This window comes from Podarcis erhardii, assembly GCF_964252035.2.
Source record: "Podarcis erhardii genome assembly, chromosome: 15".
In the NCBI taxonomy this organism is placed as follows: domain Eukaryota; kingdom Metazoa; phylum Chordata; class Lepidosauria; order Squamata; family Lacertidae; genus Podarcis; species Podarcis erhardii.
Genome location: NC_138505.1, coordinates 39,894,426 through 39,915,845, shown reverse-complemented (window position 1 = coordinate 39,915,845; position 21,420 = coordinate 39,894,426). Strand labels below are relative to the sequence as shown.

At 44.7% G+C, this 21,420-nt stretch overlaps 2 protein-coding genes and 1 long non-coding RNA gene across 10 annotated transcripts in view; 1 reads left to right on the top strand and 2 right to left on the bottom strand.

The window, feature by feature from the left end:
• Window positions 1-7,876, bottom strand: part of CCDC62 (coiled-coil domain containing 62) — an 18,644-nt gene extending 10,768 nt beyond the window's left edge. For 2 of the 8 annotated variants that reach the window (XR_014151552.1, XR_014151553.1), the window contains exons 1-7: window positions 6,937-7,201; window positions 6,075-6,251; window positions 5,059-5,251; window positions 3,789-3,955; window positions 2,377-2,478; window positions 1,223-1,394; window positions 99-200 (exon numbers count right to left, since the gene is read on the bottom strand). Coding sequence is in view for 6 of the 8 variants with exons in the window: in XM_081842580.1 (XP_081698706.1) it covers window positions 99-200; window positions 1,223-1,394; window positions 2,377-2,478; window positions 3,789-3,955; window positions 5,059-5,251; window positions 6,075-6,110 (772 nt within the window). In the remaining 2 variants the exon portion in view is untranslated. Of the gene's footprint in view, window positions 1-98; window positions 201-1,222; window positions 1,395-2,376; window positions 2,479-3,788; window positions 3,956-4,170; window positions 4,347-5,058; window positions 5,252-6,074; window positions 6,252-6,936; window positions 7,202-7,494 lie in introns of those variants that run through there. The other 6 variants (XM_081842580.1, XM_081842579.1, XM_081842583.1 and 3 more) reach the window with 6 other exon arrangements.
• Window positions 4,539-12,744, top strand: LOC309330750. Its single transcript, XR_014151572.1, has 3 exons — window positions 4,539-4,767; window positions 9,356-9,504; window positions 12,613-12,744. It is a non-coding gene; the product is annotated as an uncharacterized lncRNA (long non-coding RNA).
• DENR (density regulated re-initiation and release factor) lies at window positions 11,055-21,420 on the bottom strand. Its single transcript, XM_081842588.1, has 8 exons — window positions 21,229-21,420; window positions 18,844-18,958; window positions 17,767-17,786; window positions 16,343-16,427; window positions 14,525-14,608; window positions 13,252-13,368; window positions 12,735-12,874; window positions 11,055-11,367 (listed from the first exon to the last, which is right to left on the bottom strand). Exons 2-8 carry the CDS (start codon window positions 18,947-18,949, stop codon window positions 11,323-11,325), a joined length of 597 nt encoding a protein of 198 aa, XP_081698714.1. The 5' UTR covers window positions 18,950-18,958; window positions 21,229-21,420; the 3' UTR covers window positions 11,055-11,322.

Sequence of the window (21,420 nt, the reverse complement as noted above, 5' to 3'; positions counted from 1 at the left end):
ATACCTAAAAAAAGAATACAGGCAAAAGTTCCAACACCATATTTGCTAAATCAGAGGCAGATGGACTGTAGTCCAAACATTAGTTTTTGTCTACTCACCACTAAGCATCAATTCATTGTTCAAATAACTGTTTTCTTGCTTGAGGCGTATGATTTCTTCCCTCTGCTCATTGTTTTCTTTTGTTTTCTCGCTGAGGTCACCTATAAAACAAAAAGAGAGGGTGTTGCTGAGATGAAATATCTTCTAAAGACAGTTCACATCTATTTAAATTATCATAAGCATGAGGTGATAAACCAAATGTCCGGCAAGAACTTTTTGTTGCAAATGCAACACTAAAATTCTTATCATTGCAACAAGGATTAAAACTATACACTGAATATATAGTTTATCATTAGCAGTTTATTGTACAGTATTACCAACAAAATTGTACATTAACTATAACTGGCTCATTCATTGCAGGGTATCTGAAGGACAGCAGGCTACCGTAATAGCTTGCACACACATTAAGGTTTTCTGCTCTGGGTACCCCACCGTCAGAAGTGAGGGAGTCGTGACCAGGCATTGGGCCTTTTCTGTGGTCAAACACTCATTGGGAACATCCGTCAAGAACCCATGATATTATCATTAAGCACAGCAATTTATTTTTTTTAATGCCTGAACTTTGGGTGGCACTCAAATTTCCAGCTAATCTGCTGTCTTATTTTGCTCCTGCTTCTATTGTCTCTTTCATTGTGATGGATTGTATTTATACAATTAGCTATTTGTAAAAGGTTTGTTGAAAGCTGCCCTGGGACCAACATTGGTGGAAAGGTGGGGTACAAAGGTTTTAAATAAAATAAATGTACGTTAACTTGCAGTCTGATTATAGAAAATAGCATATACTTTTTTTGGAGGGGATCTTTTGTCTCTGATGCATTCCAACAAGAAGGAATGGGGGAAAATTATTAAATGCTTCTCTTTCCTTTTAAAAAAATTGTTGTAGTTTCTGCTCTTTAAATTCTAAGTCCCCGTATATTCAATATCTGAAAAAAGGCACCTACATATTGAGTTTAGGGGAAAACTTCAAATTTACTTAAATCTGAAGGCAGGTGATTAATGAACTGAAAATTCTCTGATTGATGGATAGCCTGGTTCATTTGGCTGGAGCAAATGCAAACAGGAACACTGTCCTTCTCCAACTCAGTTTTTAGAGTATGAATATGAAATTCTAAGCATCGTTTACCTTTTAATTTGCTTGTTTCCAACATAAGTTCCTTCAGCCTGAGTTTAAAATCCTGCTTTTCCCTATTGACGCTTGATTCCTCCATCTTTGCTGCACGCAGAGCATTTTCTAATTTTTTAAATTTACATGTAAATTCAGTAATATGATTCGTTGCTTCAAGTATGTCATTATCCTAACCAAAACAAAAACAAAAACAATTTGGTCCATTGTTTTGCCTTGTTTGCTGCCATCTGTGCCTCTTTCATTTTATATGTTGAATGCTGCAAGTTTTTAGTCTCATTTCAAAAACTAGCTCAGAGCTTGGCAGTGTTCATCTGATTGAATGTACATTTTATTTATTTAACAGATTTGTATCCTGCTTTTTGACCAAAGTCCCCAAAATTGGCTCACAATTTTCACAAAATAGAACTATTCCATTAATAATCTTTTGCTTCTAAAATTAAAACCATGAAAGAAATGTATCTATGAATGAAGATATTAGGGGAGGAATGGGGAGACCAGAAGAGAACAGGTTGGGGGGGGGACCATTTAAAATACTGGACTCGAAAACAAAACAAAGAAATTAAAAACTCCCAAAGTTGCTGTCTTTTCCCCAAGCTCAGTGGAAGAACACTGCTTTGCATGCTGAAGGTCCCAGGTTGGAACCCCAGCATTTGCAGGTAAGGCCAGGAGAGACTTCCGTCTGAAATCCCCGATGACAGCAGACCTGTGAGCAGAACCAAGCCTTTCACCAAATCCCTACCAAGAAATTTAAAACCTCGTATTGGGAGTGGGGATTTCATGTCCCGCTGAACACCTCCCTCCCCTCCAGGGTTTTCTTACCTCCCTTTTCTCCATGTAGAGCCCCGTAATTGAAAGTAACCTGCTACTAGCAGGGGTGGGAAACCAGCTTAAAAATCAGTTTGGACAGAGAACTGCAGACAGTGGGTGGCGATGGGAAAGGTTCTACTCCCTGCTACTGATGCTGCATTTTAAATACCAGTCGTCTTCCCCGGCTCTAGAAGGAAATCAGCAGCATCCGGTTTGAGCCCTGTCCCTGTCTTATTTAAGTGTACCCAGAAACAGGGGTGCTCCTAACATTTAGAGTGGCTGGGGAAACCCAGCCAGATGGACGGAGTACAAATAATAAATTGTTGTTGTTGTTGTAAAATTACCTTTAACTTTAACATAGTAAGCAGTTCCTGCTCTCTGGCTTGCAGCTGTCCTACTTTATTGGACAGCTCCATCACTGAGCAACTGAGGGCTTGATTTTTCTCCTAGGAAACAGATAAGAAAGGAAAAAGTGTTGACAGTGAAATCTAAACCCTGTGCCCTGTGCGGCCTTCCCAGCCCTATTGCACCACAAGCAGAAAGCTACCCTAGCAGCCCACATCCTTGATCACTTAAGGATGACTTAAGAAGAGCCACCTTACTGCAAATTCAGCACACTGGTGTGAGCGCAGTATCTTAGCTCACAACATCTGATGGAGAAAAACAAATACATTTCCTTCTTTTGAGTTTGTGGTTAATGCATGTGTTACTTTAGACCACACAATGGCACTGTTTGTCTAGTGATCTAGCCACCCCGTTTGTAGCTTCTTTGTCAGATAACTCCACTCCTAAAAGTTGAGCCATTTTGTTGTTCTCTCCCAACTTGTCTAGACAATGCCTGCTGTTTCTCTCTCTCTCATCATTATTCCTCCTGCAAAGAGTTTCTGCATAAATAAAGCCTTTGAACTCCAGAAACTGGAAGTGATTATTACAATCTAATTCACCCATGCTGCAAGGTCTGCTAACAACAACCCCAAACTGTTCAATGTGAACTAGCTCTTAATTCTCCCCCTCACTTCCCATTCTTCCTATCCACCTACTGTAACCTGCATTTGCTGTTCCTATTTCACCGGAACCTTATTAGCACACTAACCTAGAAGTGGAATATCCATGGCCAGATCTCCCAAAATATTGTCCTTTAGCTAAAAGCAGCTACTCCCCTCCTCCCTAAAGTTGGCATGAGCCACAAAGGAGAAAACACAGGAAACCTACAATATAAGAAATTTCATAGGGGAAGCTGTGTGGAGGCAAATGTTTTATTTCATAAACTATCCTGTCTATGGTCCAGTCCAATCACACACATGTCCCGTGCATCTGTCTTCAGCCAAATAAAGAAACTGAGATATGTCAGTCATAGAAAATGTCAGGCCTAGTCAGGGCCAGCAGCGGGAACTTCTGGGCACCTTCCAAGGCCTAAGTTCATGTATGGGGTGCACTGCTGATCTCTGGAGCCTCCTGGTCCTCCTCCTCCTTTCTGTTGATCTACCTTCTTCAATCCTTCTTCAAACATCTTGAGCAAGAAGGAACAGTAACCCCTATAGACTTTATCCTCTCCTAAGGGAGGTGGGGTGGTGCAATGATAGTGAGGGAGGGGAAGGGGCTGCTCTTAGGGAAGGGAGGCATGCTGAGAGCATCTTGCTGGAGGGACCACCCACAAAACACCTGGGAGCAGCGCTAGGTCAAGTGTGTCCCTTACTCAGAGTTACATTCAAATTCACCCAAAGCATTCAGAATCTAGCCACGAACTAAAGCTTACCTCAAGGGCCTGGCAGTGAAGTGATGTATCAGAGGCTTTCCGAGAGAGTTCCTGGAGCTTCTGCTGAGTATTCTCAAGTGTTATTTTGCGGTCATTTTGCTGGGATTCAAGGTGCTTTAGCCTTCTAGTCAGTGTGCTAATCATCTCATTTCTCTTGTGCAGCTCATCTGAGGGATAAATGACAGGTACTGTTTCTTGGAAAGCAACTGAGAGCAACGATGCACACACAAAACTTCCTTAAACTGAGCTGACGTTTGAAATGTTAAGAAAAAGGCAGAGTGAGAGAGAGAGGTACAGATAGGTACAGATATTTTAATTCTATAAAGAAATGTCTACTTAAGAGTCATCCAAAAATGTTTTATGTTCTCCTGGATCTTTTTACCTGCCATGTTTTCCCCCTTTTAAATTCCACAATTTGGGAGTTTGAATGGAATTCTTAGCACATCTTTGGGGTTATATTTGAAGGTTTTACATACAGATGTTAGGCATATAAAAATTAACCCAATACAAAAACATGAAGCTCTTTTTGAACAGCACCCATCTTATGTGATATCAGTCCTTTTAGGAAACTACTGACATTTTGCTATTGTTACAGCATCACTTACGAAAGGTTCTACATGTTTCCTGCCATTCACAACATTCTAGCATTTCCATGGTGCTTCTGTTCAGATAAAAACTCCATTCTGTAGCCAGCCAGCACCTGTGGGACCAGCCAAATATTCTCCAAGCCCCTGGACTGCAGCATCTTTAAAGTTCCAACCAACAGCTTAGGGCGTATATGAGAAGAGGTGCACATCATATGCTTTAATAGGGCTTATTACCTTTTATTTAATGTCTTTTGTCTGTAACCTAGAGCACAATCATATCGCAACCGCTAAGGGACTGAACATATCAAGCTGCCTTATAGAGAGTCAGTCAATTAATCCATCTTCTCTACTGCTTTCTACTTTGGACCGGCAGTGGCTATGCAGATGATCAGGCACAGGTAGACATTTCCCCTCTTCTGGGATATTATTTGATCCTTTCAACTGGAGATGCCAGTGACTGAACCTGGGGATATCTACATGTGAAATGTGCTCTGCCACTGAGCCATGCCCACTGCCATGAAGCTGTGGACAGAGATGTAAACCAGGAAATCACAGTTCAAAAAAACCTAACCAGTGCTCTCAGGTCGCTTGTCAGGCTCAGTTCCCTCATCTGCAAAACGGGCACAATGCTCTTACTACTGTACAGGCTGAATTCCTCAGCCTGTAGTCTGCATGGCACTCACTCTCCAATTTGCTGCACCGTTCCGCCAGCGTCAGTATTTTTTGACGATCATCATCCCAAGCCAGCAGCTGCCTCTGGTGAACTGCAACCATATCATTGAGTTCTTTATCACGATCTTTCAGCTCCACAATTAGCAGCTGAAGTTCTTTCCTCTGCTTCTGAATGGTACTGCTCTCCAGTTCAGAGGTTGTATTCTACAAGAGGAAGGGCGGAGAAAACAGTCCCACCTACATCACATCACAAATTAGGTAGCTGTTACAGAAGTATGCAGTTCGAAATACGAAGCATTTATTAACAGCGCTGTGGCTTGTTTCTATTCCATTAAAAGCTTGCAACTGTTTCATTGAAAGCTCAGAGACATGTGCATAGTTAAACTATGGAATTCACTCTGACGAGTTGCCTATCAACTTGTATGTTTTTAAAAGGGGATTAAAGAAGTTAATGGAAAATACAGTCATACCTTGGGTTGAAGTCGCTTCAGGTTAAGCCTTTTCGGGTTGTGCTCCGCGGTGACTCGGAAGTAACAGGGAAAGTTCCGGGTTTCGCCGCTTGCGCAGATGCTCAAAATGACGTCATGTGCATGTGCGGAAGTGGCGAATCGCGACCCACGCATGCGCAGTTGCAGGTTGCGTTCGCTTCAGGATGCGAACGGGGCTCCAGAACGGATCCTGTTCGCATCCAGAGGTACCACTGTAATTCTATCAATAGTGACTAACCACAGTAGCTATGTTCTACCTCCACTGGAAGCTGCAGGAGGGGAGAGTTACGTTGCACTCAGGTCCTGCTTGTGGTCTTGGCCTGCTTGGCCACTGCAAGAACAGGATGCTGACCAGATGGGCCAGTGGCCTAATACAGCAAGCTGTTACAAACATACAACCACCACAGACCTTTCCTAGACTCTAATCTAGAAGTAACCTTGAAACAAAAATGAATACACATCTAGGTCCATCAGTCTTTGGTGCTTAGTGAAATGTGAGGTATTAAATACTTCTTTCAGATTTTACTTGGTTTTGTTACCTGCTGTGAAGTGGAGAGAGGCAATGATGATTCCATAAGGACTGTGCTGGGGTCAGGACCGTAACAGGTACAATTCTTGCAGAAATGGTATGGACAATTTCTAACTGTAGTTTCGCTCTCCCAGAGCAATGAAGAACCCTATTCTTGTGCACTGCAACTCAGCAATTCAGAGGGTAACTGCTGTAAGAGAGACTGAGTGGGGATAAATCAAAAAGTGTCCTAACAACTTATAGTAAGTTTATAGTAAGAGGCCACCTCACATTATGGAAAATTTTAATTACTCATGAGGAAGGAGACACTGAATTGTATTAAATGTTTGCTGAATTTGTTTGTTGTTGCCTTATTATATACTAATTTGTTTTTAATATAGTTATATCAATTTTAACATTTGCTCATTTTTTATTTTTTATTTTTGTTATAGGCCACATCCAAAATTCAGACATGAAACACCTAAAGCATTCTAAAACACACAATTAACATAAAAGTAGATTACAGTGAAAGACATTCTGAATGCAGTGCATGTGTATTATAACCAAATACATGCACATAATACATACATTCCCACCTATACATGTAACTGTGTACCACCCCAAGTTTTTAACTGAAGAGGCATAGCAGAAATTTCCAAGTAAATCGATTACATACAGGGACATGTGAGATGAAAAGTGCGAGGTGGCTTAGAAAGATAAGACAGGCACACCACTCAAATACTCTGTAAAGAATGAAAGTATACTGTCTCTCTCACTCTCCTCCTTTCTTTCTTTCTTTCTTTCTTTCTTTCTTTCTTTCTTTCTTTCTTTCCTCCCCCCACTCCCCCACATTGCCTACACCAAAAAAATGTCTTAAATGGACTGTAACTAACCTGTATGGAAGATTCTACGATTTGAAAGCAGGGACATTGAATGTACTTTTGTGACTTATGCAAATCTTTTGATAAAGACTTTTTTTTAAAAGACAGGCAGGAGCAGAGGAAATATTAAGGGCACGCTTTTGTCTCCTGAGGATTTAAGGCAGGCCCCGGGCGAATTAAAGTATCCCCCCCCCCCCCGCCCGGCCAAAGAATCCTGGGCCCTGCGGTTTGCTGAGGGTGCTGGGAATTGCAGCACCGTGAGGGGGATAAACTACAGATCCCAGGATACGGGGGGGGGGGAATAACGTGCTCTAAAGGTGCGCCTCTGAATACCGGGGGGGGCAGAGAGTTCACCCACAGAGCACCCAAGGGAGTGGGGGTCCCCCAGAAAGTGGGTGCGGAGCGGGGGGGGGGGGGAGTCAGGCCGGGTGGGGCTGCGGGAGACCGACCCTAACTTTAGAAAACTGAGGGGGCGTCTCTCTCTCTCTCTCTCTCTCTCTCTCTCTCTCTCTCTCTCTCTCTCTCTCACTGAGGGAAAGGGAAATGGCGGCGGGCGAAGTTGCCGCTTACCCGCCTGCGGCGCCCGCCGCGAGGGGAAAAGAGGGACGGAGCGGCCTCGGAGCTCCCGTCTCCTCTTCCCCGGGAAGCCTCCGCGCTCCGCCTCCAACGGCTGCTCTGCCCCCAGACCCGCGCCAGCCGCTCTTTAACCCGCCTACCGGGGTGGCTTTGCTTCTGTTTTCTTACTCCGGTTTCTTTAATGCGGAGTGGCCACCGCCGCACAGACGATTCTTAAGATCATTGCGATTATCGTCCATTAAATTTGTGCGCCGCCCTTTATCCAAAGATCCCAGGGCGGTCCGCAACATCAAGATCCCAAAATAGAAGAAAAGCAAACCCACAAGCCCCGTCCAACACATTCCTTCATCGGCCTGAGACCTGGGGGAAGAGAAACATGACACCAACGGGGAGCCACCACCGAAAAGGATGGCTCACCCTCCGGACCCCTCAGGATGTCACCCTCCGGAGGAAAAACCCCATTGTAGGGGTTCCCAAACATGGGGCCCCAGCTGTTGTTGGACTACAACTCCCATCATCCCTAGCTAGCAGGATCCATGGGCAGGGATGATGGGAATTGTAGTCCAACAGCAGCTGGAGACCCCAAGTTTGGGAAATGACTGCAGGGTCTAGGTTGGCTCATATGGGGAGAGACAGTCTTGGAGACTCAGCTCTTCTTCTTTGCCACTGAATGCCAGGTGCTGAGCCACACAGCTTGGGATAGTCATGCCCTGCTTGCTGACTTCCTGTAATGGGCAACTGGTGGTCCACTGTGACAACAGGATGGCTAGATAGATGGGCAACTGGCCTGATCCAGCTGCAGAGCTCTTCGTATGTATGTTTCCCAGTGTTTTATCCTGGACTAGAATCTCCTCTTCTGCCACAGCTGTGTTTTAGCACCAGAGCACATTGGATTGTAAAGGTAAAGGTAAAGGTACCCCTGCCCGTACGGGCCAGTCTTGACAGACTCTGGGGTTGGTGCGCCCATCTCACTCAAGAGGCCGGGGGCCAGCGCTGTCCGGAGACACTTCCGGGTCACGTGGCCAGTATGACAAAGCTGCATCTGGCGAGCCAGCGCAGCACACGGAAACGCCATTTACCTTCCCGCCAGTAAGCGGTCCCTATTTATCTACTTGCACCCGGCGGTGCTTTCGAATTGCTAGGTTGGCAGGCGCTGGGACCGAGCAGCGGGAGCGCACCCCGCCGCGGGGATTCGAACCGCCGACCTTTCGATCGGCAAGCCCTAGGCGCTGAGGCTTTTACCCACAGCGCCACCCGCGTCCCGTACATTGGATTGTACTCCTGTTTAATTAGTAAGAACAAAATAAAGCCCTGGCGGATGCAGCCAACAGCCCATCTAGGCCAGCACACTGTTCTTACAGTGGCCAACCACAGGCCCATGGGAAGCCCACTTTGAATTCCCAGTAACTAGTATTCAGAGCGTGCTTATGAATATCAGTTGCTGTAAAACACAGCAGTGGAGCATCCTGTCACACTCAGGCCCCGCTTTCCATGGGCACCTAGCTGGGCACTGTGAGGAAAGGATGCTGGCATAGATGGGCTCTTGGCTGCATCTGCCAGGGCTCTTGCGTTCAGAGGCATGCTGCCTTCACAAGCAGAGGTAGAACATAACCTGGAGTGACTATTGCAGACTAAAATTTTGCTTCCTCCTCCGCCAAATACGCTTTAGCTGTTTATGCAGAATCAGAATTTATTCCTAACAGGCAAGCCCTGTTAAAACATGCATTAACCCCACACTGATTTATTCCATATTTTTCTCGAAATTAATTCAAAATGACTGCTACAGATCAGAATCCACACTTTGTCCATAAGCACATATACAAATTCACCCCAGATTCTACATCTTTTTAAACAGGAGTGGGAAACCTGTGGCCCATCAGATGATGCTGGAATCCAACTCCCATCAGACTTGGCTAACACGTCCAATGGTCAAGAATGATTGGAACTGTAGCCTAACATCCAGAGGACCACAGGTTTCCTATTCCTGTGTTAAAATCATTCCAGGTAGAGCACACCCCTTCCCACTACACACTTCTTTCCTAACATACATATCTTAACCAGATTGATTTATCCCACTTTTGTTTAGAACTGCATTCTTTAAACAGGTCATGGTAGCATAGCAGCCGTCTCCCCAAATAGCTCAAGTCACAGAGCAAATAGCTACATTTTTCACCTGACTGGTGGAAGGTGTGATAGTAGAACTGATCTGTGAATTGTGCTTGTCCAAGGCAATACACAGTTCAGATATTATACGGCAGCTGGATCACACAACTTTCCCTGAATATATTTGGGATTTAATTTCCAAAAACTGTACTATCATGAGAATGAAATGAAACATAGAAATTAACAACATCTATATATTAAAATTTTGTTTCCAAGGTCCTAATTAAAGATGGAGATAATCCTTTGTTTGACCAGCTTTTGGTCACAGTGTAGAAAGATGTGAACTTTCAGTTCATACACAACTCTTTATCAGATCAAATGTAAAGAGAATTAATTCTTCTCTGCAGGGTGAGTAAATATGGCATACTGAAAGACTGCAGCTGTACGGTTTAAGCAGCTGTAAACATAATCATTAAGCACATCCATGTATTATAGTAAACAACAACACCAGAAAGCACCCAAAAGTTCCATGCCAAGAAAAATCCAAAATGAAAGGCACCAAAAACATATAGTGTGGTACCTCGGTTTTCGGACGTTTCCATTGGCGAATGTTTCAGTTTTTGAACGCCGAAAACCCGGAAGTAAATGCTTCCGTTTTTGACAGTGCCTCGGAAGTTGAACGGGTTCCACTACGTGTATCTGTTGTTTCTCGTAATTTTCTCTATTGAATTGGCAGACCGCCCTTTGCGTCTAGGTTTTCAAACATTTCCGGAACGGATTACGTTTGAAAACCAAGGTATTACTGTATATCAAGAACAGGGGTGCGATAGTGCTTATTTGGCATACTTCATTTTCCTTCTACTAGCTGTGGGCAGAAATGAAGGGGTAAGCATGGTATGAAAACCCCAATTCATTTACTGCTGGAAGCCCTCCTCAGGTCTGCAAACCTCTCAAAATTACCTATTTTCAAAAGCCACGTGATGTCAATAGTTATGGAGAACTCCCTATCTTGCTCAATATCCTGTGGCAGGTTAGCTGGTCTAAAGGTATTACCCTACTGTGGCATGGATTTTTAATTTGCCAGCCAATGTAGTAAGTCCTCATCACTACCCATTCCCTAAACCAACACAGATCTGTCAAGATGATTTTTGAACCTATGTTCAAATGTTCCTTTCGATAGCCATGAAGGCCAGAATTCTTCTGGTGACTGTGCAGATGCAAAACGCCAAGCACCTTGAAGGCAAACTCTGCACCTACAAATCCCAGAAGGAACAACTGGGTTAGCCTCTTGCAGCACAGACACAAAAAAGAGAGTGCTTTGCAGCACCTCAAAGACAAAAGCCCGATTTAAAGGCTACTTTAAATACCTAGTAGATTGAGCTTTGAGAGAATACATCGGTATTTCTGAGAGACTGAGAATTGTGTTAGGAAAAAAGGAACCGCTTACTTGGTGAGGAACAATAACTTCTTTATTTAAGTCTCTACTTCATGCGGAGGCATGAGTGTCTCACTTCCCCCAGGTTTAAACTTTGGCAAAAATCACAAACAGAAAATAAGCAGCCAATACAGAACAGTGAAAATGCCAACAGTAATAAGGGTGCCCCTTTAACAGTTCTGCTGTCAGGCGAACACACGTAGAAGCCTTGCTTTGGCTACGTTGACTAGAACTTGGTGTTTGTTAGAAGGCAGTGTTGTTTTTCTTCGTTTAAAAAAACAGCATCACTTCTTTACTTCTCCTAGATCTTCAATGCTATCATCATCAACCTGCAAGATACGAAATTCTGTTATCAAAAACACAAAAAGCAACTAAAATCAGTATAAAACCCAACAAGGGAGAAGTTGGTGCAAATGCTAAAGCACTCAATGGATTGTAATTAAAAAGGCCTAAGGTAACAAGGTCAGCTGGTGCTTAAAAGACCACAGTGGAGGCACCTGGCAAGCCTCTCGGGGGCCACACACAAAGAAGTTGCAGCACCTTTCCTTTGAGCCGGGGTGGGGAGCCTTTTCAGCCCAGCAGGTTGGAAACTGAGGTCCCTCACCACTGCTTTGTCCCATGTCGTCATGATGTCGATTTGCTAGTTTTTCTAAATGATGTATGCTGTATTTGTGATATTCTGTTATGTTCTATCATATTATTTATTGTTTGTAAACTGCTTTGGGATTCATTTGAATGAAAAGTGGCATAGAAATATAATCAATCAAATCCTGGACCCCAACATTACTTGGTTGTCTAGATGATGGTGGTGGTGATGGCCTTGAATAGCTTTCACTAGCTTTGGCCAGCATGGTAGAAGGGGGCTGGTGGAGTCTCACTCAAGGAGTGTGGTGGAGTCTCCTTCTTTGGAGGTTTTTAAGCAGAGGCTTGACAACCATATGTCAGGAGTGCTCTGATGGTGTTTCCTGCTTGGCAGGGGGTTGGACTCGATGGCCCTTGTGGTCTCTTCCAACTCTATGATTCTATGATTCTATGTCAGGAGACCCATTTTCCCATTGCAGCACAGCTTGGGTTCAAAGCAAGCCAAGCACCACTGACTGGCAGTGACTTCCAAGCCCTGTTTGGATCGGCTACACGGCAGAGCTTCCAGTCAGAAACTCTGGAGTGTTGCTCATCTAGGAACATGCATGACCACAGCTAGGCTGCAAAAATTTATGGTGGCTCCACACCCAGAGAATCCTAAAAGTAGGGTTGCCATACGTCTTGAATTTCCTGGACATAGCTAGAATACTGCAGTCAGAAAACTGCTGAGCAAAAACTGCTTAAAATGTTTGGGAAAATCTGGTCATATGGCAACCCATGTCAGCAGCATTGTTTTTGGCAATGTTCCATAAAACTACCTCAAAAACTTCAAAAACTTTTTTGCAACTTTTGTGTCTGGATTTTCACTTTTTGAAATATGGCAACCCTGCTGAAAGTGTCATGCAGAGTTATTAGTCGTCATGAGATCTAAATTTGTAGTTAACTTAGCCATCAACTCCTCTCACCAACGCTTACTCTTTTTCCTCTCACAGACACTTGACAATGTTGCCTGAAGTGTCTTGGTAGTGCAAAACTTAAAAGTTCACAGTGACCAGAAGTTCAATTGGATGCAAGTGGATAAGGAAGGAAATACATGGGGAGAGAAATTATTTACCTCAGGCCACTTTTCCTGGATGACGTCAATGATGTCGTCTGTAAAGTCCCCCTGAATGATTATTTCATCCTCTCCTGTTACTGAGGCACCGCAGGAGAATTTCTGAGCAAAGAACCTTTGTGCTTCCTTAAGGTCTATTTCTGTTTGGAGTAGAAAAGAACACAAATAAAACAATACTGATTTCATCTTTGCTTCTTCTAAGAACAGAAGAACAGTCCGCTGGATCAGGACAGCAGCATCCTGTTCTCACAGTGGCCAAACAATTGACTCTTCTGGGAAACCCACAAGCAAGACCACCTCTCTGCTCCTGCTGTTTCCAGCAACTGATATTCAGAAGCAGAGCAAAGCCATCACGGCTCACTGACTGCCTTATCCTCCATTATTTTGTCTAATCCTCTTCTAAAGCCATCAATACTTCCTGGGGTAGCAAGTTCCATTGTTTAACTATGCTCTGCATGAAAAAATTGTTTAAATGTCACAGATACCTCCATGTGAACAAGGCCCTTTCTTGACTCACCAAAAGTTGCAAGACCACACACTCTTGTGACGTATTTCTTCTTTGCTCTAGGAATTTTCGCTATCGTAACTTTTTGTGGTACCGTCTTCTTCTTCTGCTTTATCTGACCTCTTCCACCTAGGAACAGAAATCATTATCAATAAACACCTCAGAACCCACACTTTGCTCTTCAGTCTAAAGAAACACAAGCGTCAGGGATTGGCTGGGTTTTGTAGTTTCCTATCCCTCCCCCAGCACTGCTGTCCACCACCCCAACACAAAATAGCCGAGACCCAGCTATTCTTTTAACGTTCCCCTTATTATTGCTATTCTATCAAACTCATAAATCATCAGCTAGTTAGACCAAGAATTCCTGAGATGAACCTCAGGCCTTTGGGGTGGGCGGGAGGTGAATGCAGCCCTCCAGACCTCTTCATCTGACCCTCAGGAATATCACAGAATTGGAGAGATGGAAGGGACCCCAAGGGTCCAAACCCCTGAAATGCAGGAATCTCAGGTACCCAAGTGCTGTTTAAAAACCTCCATTGATGGAGAGACCACCACCTTCCCAGGTAGACTGTTCCACTGCTGAACAGCTCTTACCATCAGGAAGTTCTTCAGAATGCTTGATCAGAATCTCCTTGCTTGTAACTTGAAGTCATTGGTTCGTGTCCTACCCTCCAGAGCGGCAGAAAACAAGCTTGCTCCATTTCCCATGTGACAGCCCTTCAGACATTTGAAGGCAGCTATCATATCACTTCTTAGTCTTTTCTTCTCCAGGCTAAACATACCAAAACTTATTTTTCCCCAGGCCACTCACTCTTTCTCCAGGCATGTCTCTTTAAAGTGTGATAATTTGACTTTTATGTGGCTTGACTGTGGCCTACCCTAAGAAGGTTAAGAGCCACACCCTTTGCCTCTAGCCCCCCCCCCATTTCTGCCCCCCCATCCTGCCCACTATTAGCATGCAACCCTGGAAGGTTATTTATTTATCTATTGTATTTATATCCCACCTTTTCCCCCAAGGAGTTGGTGGTGGTGGAGTTGAAGGTGGTGTACATAGGTCTCTGCCCCCACATTTTACTCTCACAGCAAACCTGTGAGGTAGGTTAGGATGAGAGTGATTGACTAGCCCAAGGTCACCCGATGAGTTTCATGGCCAAGTGGATATTCAAGCCCTGGTCTCCCAGGTGCTAGTCTGACACTCTAACAACTACACCCCCCTGGCTGTGTCCATGAGGGAAATGATTCTCTCAGGCTGAAAAAAATCCCCTGCCCCTGGTTTAGACCTTGCCTCTCTTTTGCTTTTTTTTCTCTTCCTCTTCACCCACTGTTCCTTGTCCTTCTCCAACACCAGATTCTTGTTTAGGAGAATTTTCTGTATGAAGAAAAAAATGGTATTAATTAATTGAGCTTGGGGGGAGAAAAGAAATTTGAGTGCAAAGTGACTTTGCAAATAACGGTACTTTGGCTACACACACACACACACACACACACACACACACACACTCCCACAACAGTGGAACATCAACAGTGACCATCTTGGCTGTGAGTCCTGGAAGACCTGCTCCCTCCCTTTGCAGACCTTTTCTCGCCTGGCCTGGGAAGGCAGGTCCCTGACTGACTCCAGCTATAAAAGCTGAGGCGGCTGAACAGAATCTTGGGCTGGGGTATTGTTTAGCAGGGGAAGAGTTGCTGCTGTTAATTTTTTGTAGCTTTATTTTTTTATCTTATTATTTATGTGAAAATTGTTCAGTTTGGTTATATTCTTTCTCATGATTTGTTTATTGCTTGTGACTACTTTTGTTATGTTTGTAGTTATGAAGTTTTTAAATACAGGCAATTCCCATTCTGCGTGTGTTCAAAGAATGTGCAACTGTGTACACACGCACTGTCGCAAACTCAGAAGTTGCTGGAAAAGTGGGTATAATGGGGTGGAACGGGTTACGCATGCTCCACAGAGACACACTGTGACCCCAAATGTAACCCCCATGCAAAACAGGGGTTGCCTATATGTTGTAAGCCGCCTTCAGTTTTAACTTTGGAAAGGTGGCATACAAATAAAATGATGGATTTACTCCCCAGTAAGCATCCGCCATAGAAAGGAAGACTACCTCTTCTCTAGAAATTGAAGAGAAATTTGGGATAGTGTAACACAGCTTTCATGGAACATATTCCAGAAGAGTAGTGATGCTGACCTGTTGTAGCAAAAACCTGTTGTAGCCCAGGTAGTCCTGGGCTACCTTCAAGACAAACTAATTAATTAAGACACAGGCTCTTGTAGATAATCTATTTAAGCCTTGGTCCAGGTTAGTTGTGCTTAGCAGACCTTCTGTGTCTGTCGCTAATCCAAACAGAGGGTTGTGGGATACAAGAGGCATGTATCAGTAAATCCAGGAGTAATACACAGTTATGTCCAGAGTGAAAGGGGATATGAAGTTTGGAAAGAAGCAGTTAGTTACTACTAGTGAGATGTAGCCCGCTGACGGTTTCTGACGCCCTATGTTTTATCAATGGCCAAAATAAAATAGCTATCCTACCTGGGGGTGGAAATCATACCATGAAATGTGGAATGCTGCAAGGGAAGTGAGGCAGCCAGTAGTGCAGCCTTGACCAACCTGGCACCCTTAAGACATTGTTGGACTACAACTCCCATCAGCCTTGCCCAGCATGCAGTAGTCCACCAACATCTGAAGGGCACCTCTTTGGCAAAGGCTCCATCACTGGATGATTGTGTGGAAGGGCTGGATTCAGTTCAGTGCTGGTATTCAGAACATATTCCTGTGATCATAATTCTTCAGCCCCAAGTGTACGTATTTTCCACCTGGTTCTGCTTGGCGGATCTCAGAGTTCTAGTAAAAGAAAGCATGGATACCACAAGTCTCCCTGCCCCTGCTGCACTAGGGACACTATCCTGGAAGACTTTTGTGCAGTTATGCTCAGTTCTAATTACAGGTAGTATAATTACAGATCGTTTACACGTAAAGACGCACATCCTGCTCCTATTTATATCTGTGGCAAAATTTCCCTTGATTTTATCCTCTCTTGAGCATCTCAACCCTTTTCGTTGTCCTGCAATCTCACATTAAAAACAGTACAGAGATCTTCTTACCTACAGTAAGTTTTGCAAACTCATTTGGAAAATTTTTCTCTAGCCATTGCCTACATTTTGCCACATCCGGCATGTATTCGCAATACTAAGGAAAAAGCACACAGAATAAGTTTGTTAGTTGAGAGAACCCCTCCACAGACACACACATATTTTCACAGGGTATAATAGTAGCATTGATGATAGTGTCCCTGTACAATAAGAGCTGACACACACCCTGGGTCCAGCATATTATTAAAGCGTGCCTCTCCCACTCCTGAGCACCATCAAAGGAAGTTCTGCTCCTGGTGCAAATTCCCCACCCCACCAGTGGGGGGAAGAGTCTTTACAGCAGGGGTCAGCAACCTAAGGCCCATGGGCTGGAAGTGGCCCACGGAGGCCGTTTAACCGGCCCAAGAGCTGTTCCCGAACCAAGCCGCCCGCTCAGCGAGTCCCCATGCACTGCACTAAACTGGTGCAGCACGACGTGGGGACTCTCTTCCATGGCTCCGGAAATTACTTCTGTACATGCCCAAACGCCGGAAATCGCACCTGCGCATGTCTGCAGCGCCGAAAATCACTTCTGTGCAGGCACAATTTTTGGCGTCTGGGCATGTGCAGAAGCAATTTCCAGCACCACAGACGGGATTTCTGGTGTCGCGCTGCACCGGCCCGGCCCACAGAGGATCTCCGCGGGAGTGATCCGGCCCATGCTCGGTAAGCCTTGCCGACCCCTGCCTTACAGCATGTGTGGTGAACCTTTGGTCCTCCAGATGTTGCTCAACTACAACTCCCATGAACCCTAGCAAGCATGGCCAATGGCCAGGGATGGTAAGGGTTGTAGTTAGACAACATCTGGGGGACCTGCTTTACAGTAATGGCCGCAGCTCTGTGGAATGCCCTACCTGGCATAACTCACATTCGCTCAATCTTGATATATGTTTTGTTATCCTTGGCTTTCGTGCAGGGAGGGAAAGCTAAAAACCAGGGGTGGGGAACCTTCAGGAGCAGGTCTAATTAAGTCCAGCAAAACATGCCCACCTGTCCTTGCACCTGACATCACTGACAGCACTTGTGTCTATTGTAATTTCCCCCTCTATTTTTGCCACTTCTCACTACCAAAATCAGTAAAGTCTTGGACCGCCCAGAATATCTAAGGGGGGGGGGGAGCTGTGGCCCACCAAGTATTTGTTAGACTCCAACTCCCATCAGCCACAGCAAGCATGGCCAGTGGTCAGGGACGATAGGAGTTGTATTCCAGCAACCACTTAAGGGCATCATGTTGAAGAATGATGAAAGACACAGAGAGAAAAGAGCAAGGGGCTGATATACTGTCTAGAACATCAGACAAGCCTGGGAAGAAGTGGCACACACTCCAGGCAATTGCCTCATTCCACTGCTTCCATAGGTAGACCAGGCCTAAATTAATCAAAATTAAGGCAACTCACCTCTGTTGGCAACGAGCAGACTGTGGAAAGAAAAAAGAAGCAAGTTTTTTCTCTTTGTTTTCTCTGCAGTTTTCATATTTTTAAAAAATTAACATTTAAGACAAACACTTCTAAATAGTCTATTGATTCCTACTAAGAGGAATTCTCTGAGGAAAAATCAAGGAGGGGCTGCGGCTTAGCAAAAAAGCACCTGTTATGCATGCAGAAGGTCACCAGCATCTTCAGGTAGGGCTAGCAGTGTCTCCTCCTGTCTGAATGCCTAAACAGCCGCTTCCAGGAAGTGTAAGTAATACTAAACTAAATGGGCCAATGGACTGACTTGGTATATTACAGCTTCCTTTGTTACTCATTTTACACATTAAGCTGACAAAATGATGCCACAGACTTCCTCCAAAGCTATAGCAAAGGACCAAGGAAATAAGAGAGTCCAGGGCAGCAAACAACAAAGCAGTAAAAACAATAACCATTAAAGTAAAATAGATACTTGTTTAAAACTATCAGCAACATACCCTCACACAACTACTAACTTCAAGGTTGCAGGAAACAGTATATTTCAGTGATCAAATGCCTGGCTGAACAGGAATGTTTTAAAAATTCCTCTTGAAAGTTCATAATGAGGAAGATAGAAGCACCTCACCAGGGAGGGCATTCCACAAATTCTATTCTTTTATCTTTCCCCTTTTATTTTTTCTTTTCCTCTTGTTGGTTTGTGTTTTTATTTAAATCGTTTATTGGATATTTGATATTAATCTTTGTAGATCTTTTTTCAAACTTTAATAAAAACTATTGGGGAGAGGGGGGGAGAAGGAGATGGGAGAAGATAATCCCAAGGCTTTGGTGCAGCCAGTCCTCACTATGCTAAATCACGATTTAGTCAAATGTGCAAACTTCATAACTGAGTACAAATCAGGGGGTACAAATCACTGATCAAATATACAGAAGCCACAGTGAAAAAATAGTTAGGCTCTCAAGTGTCACAAGACTCCTTTCTGTTTTTTAAATAATCAGCAACTTGCCTTCTTTTGTAAACTATCCTGGGCTGTTATTATTTACAGTAACAATTTAGTTAGTACTTGCCTCCACAGTAGAGAACTCGGAGAGGATAGTCTGCGTCTGGCCTCGCGTGGCACCTTTGGTCTCCTTTACAATCAAGAAGTGCAGACTCAGGTGCATCCATTGCCATATCACAAGTCTAGGAATCACACAAGCAGAGGAGCTCAGTACATATTTCAGCCTTAGAAACCAACGCAAACCAGAGGCGGCAGCTGGCATGGCACTGCTATCCTGGCCTCCTTCAGGAGGAAGGGCAGGATATAAATTGAATTAATGTAATAACCGACAACAGGCTGCTCAAGACCAAAGGTGTGGTAAGAGATGGCTGGTTTACTCTGCAATCCTGTATATGGGATTTGGGCCCAAAAAGAGAAGGTGAAGGGAGAAGGTATTGAGCGATGACAGCATAGATGTAAGTGTGCGAGGCAAAGTGAGATTACTGTGGCTGCTGCTACTACCACCAGGAAGCAAAGCACAGATGTGGGAATGGGGAGATGGATCTGAATTTTTGGGGCAGAGGCAGTAGAGAAAGCCAAAGGACTGGCATTTGTGTGTCGAAGGAACAGCCCAAGGTACCAGTTTGAATAAGGAGGGGAGATACTGAATGTGAAAGTGGTGGTTATAAATCGGGGTACCAATCTTGAGGCAGGCAAAGCACAGTGGTGGGAGATGAACAATAATTACTGATTACAAATACCAAGCGTGAGCCAAAAAAGGAGTGTGTGTGGCAACTGAACCAGTTAGAAGAAAGATAGGTCCTGGCAAAACAAGGAGGTTTGGGCACTGGGGTGTGTGGATGTTACAGTATGAGGGAGCTTGGGCCAGGATCTGGGTGGTGTGTGTGCTAGGTTTTTAATTTGTTTATTTATAAAAAGTTTTATATACCACCTTTTGCACAATGTATTAAAGCAGAATGTAAAGGTAAAGGGACCCCTGACCATTAGGTCCAATTGTGGCTGACTCTGGGGTTGTGGGGCTCATCTCGCTTTACTGGTCAAGGGAGCCAGCGTAAAGCTTCCGGGTCATGTGTCCAGCATGTGCTTTTGAATTGCTAGGTTGGCAGGAGCAGGGACTGAGCAATGGGAGCTCACCCCGTCATGGGGATTTGAACCGTCAACCTTCTGATCGGCAAGTCCTAGGCTCTGTGGTTTAACCCACAGCGCCACCCACGTCCCATAGCAGAATAGAGTATGATAAAAACAATTTTCCAAACTGCATTACAACAAATCAAGTCATAGAAGAAAGAAATCACGCAATAAAACAAAGTGAACAGAGAGCAAATGGGCCACAATGGGGCACAGGAGGGAGAATTAGCAGTATATAAATTTTCTATTAGTAAATAAATCTGATACTTTTCCTCTTTCCTCTCCATTACTTTTTCTTTTTGCATCAAGGACTGTTTTGTCTTTTAATATCCCTACAGGAAGCTTACGACTCTGAAATTAAAGTCTAAATCAAGGCAACCAACAGGCTGAGCCAGAATAAGGCTGCAGTCCTAAACCCTTACCTGGTAGTAAGCCCCATTGAATTCAACAGGATTTAATTCTGAGCAGATGCCACTACACTTACAGCATTACGTTGTTGTGTAAGGTCATCTGATTGTTTGTTTGTTTGTTTAATAAAATTTATGCATGGCTTGATTGTTAAACACCTCAAAGTGGTTTACAGAAAGATGAAACAACAAAAATGAGAAAATTTCACAATCATATTTTAAAACATACATAGGTTAAAAATACAGAGCAAAATCACCTCAACTTTCTATACATCTGGGTAGGCTTGCCTAAAGAAGAATGTTTTCAGCAGATACCAAAAAGAGTACACTGAAGGCGCCTGCTTGATCTCAATAGGCAGGGAGTTCCAAAGTTCTTACAAAAGTGGAACGGGTATTATGTGGCACCTTCAGTGATGCCAATTCCACCAACCAAAGCGGTTTCAATTTAAGCTGCTTCTTCTTGTTATCTGATATTTTTAAACTGCTTTATGCTAGGTTCCATTTCATTCCTCCATCGCTTCTGCCCACCTCCCCTCTCTCACACTGAGCTCTTCAGGAATTGATTTAGGTGGGGGCCAATTCTCCACAGCCACCTGCAGGGCTTTGGGACGCTGGCACCGGAACAGTAGCCCAGGGTGGGGGGGGGGGCAGCACCCAGCCCTGAATGCCGGGCACCAGCAGAGCCATTTTTGAGGGTGGGGTGTCGCCCAAAGGGGTGGGGGGCCACGTTGCAGGCAGGGCTGCAGGTGCCAACTTTTTTGGGGGGGCTGGGGAAGAGGAAGGGAGATGCCAGGGAGGGGCTGGGCAGGGCAGGGCATGGGGGGAAGGAGCCGTGCCAGCCTCGGGGCTGGGCAGCAGCCGAAGTTTGCCCACCAAGTGCCAAGGGGGAGCCAGCGGGTGGGGGGCGCGTCTCTTACCCGAGGGGGGGCCCTCAGCCGGGCTCTGGGGGGAGGAAGGGGGCGGTGGTTCCTCCTCCTGCCGTTCCCACCCTCCTGAGTGGCACATGCAGCAGCAGCAGCAAGCAGCAGATTCAGGTAGGGACAGGGAGATATCGCGAGAGCCGCCCGCTTCTCGCGAGGTTCCTTCCGGAGAGTCGCCCGGCTGCCGAT

Bases quoted from the DNA above. Each gene is read 5' to 3' on its own strand.
- DENR (XM_081842588.1), bottom strand. From the start codon at position 18,949: ATGGCAATGGATGCACCTGAGTCTGCACTTCTTGATTGTAAAGGAGAC. The intron at 13,369-14,524 runs GCAAGGTCTAAA...TTCTGTTCCTAG, and splicing joins GAAAAAAAAGCAAAAGAGAG to GTGGAAGAGGTCAGATAAAG. The intron at 12,875-13,251 runs GTGAGTCAAGAA...TACTCCAAACAG, and splicing joins GTGTGGTCTTGCAACTTTTG to AAATAGACCTTAAGGAAGCA.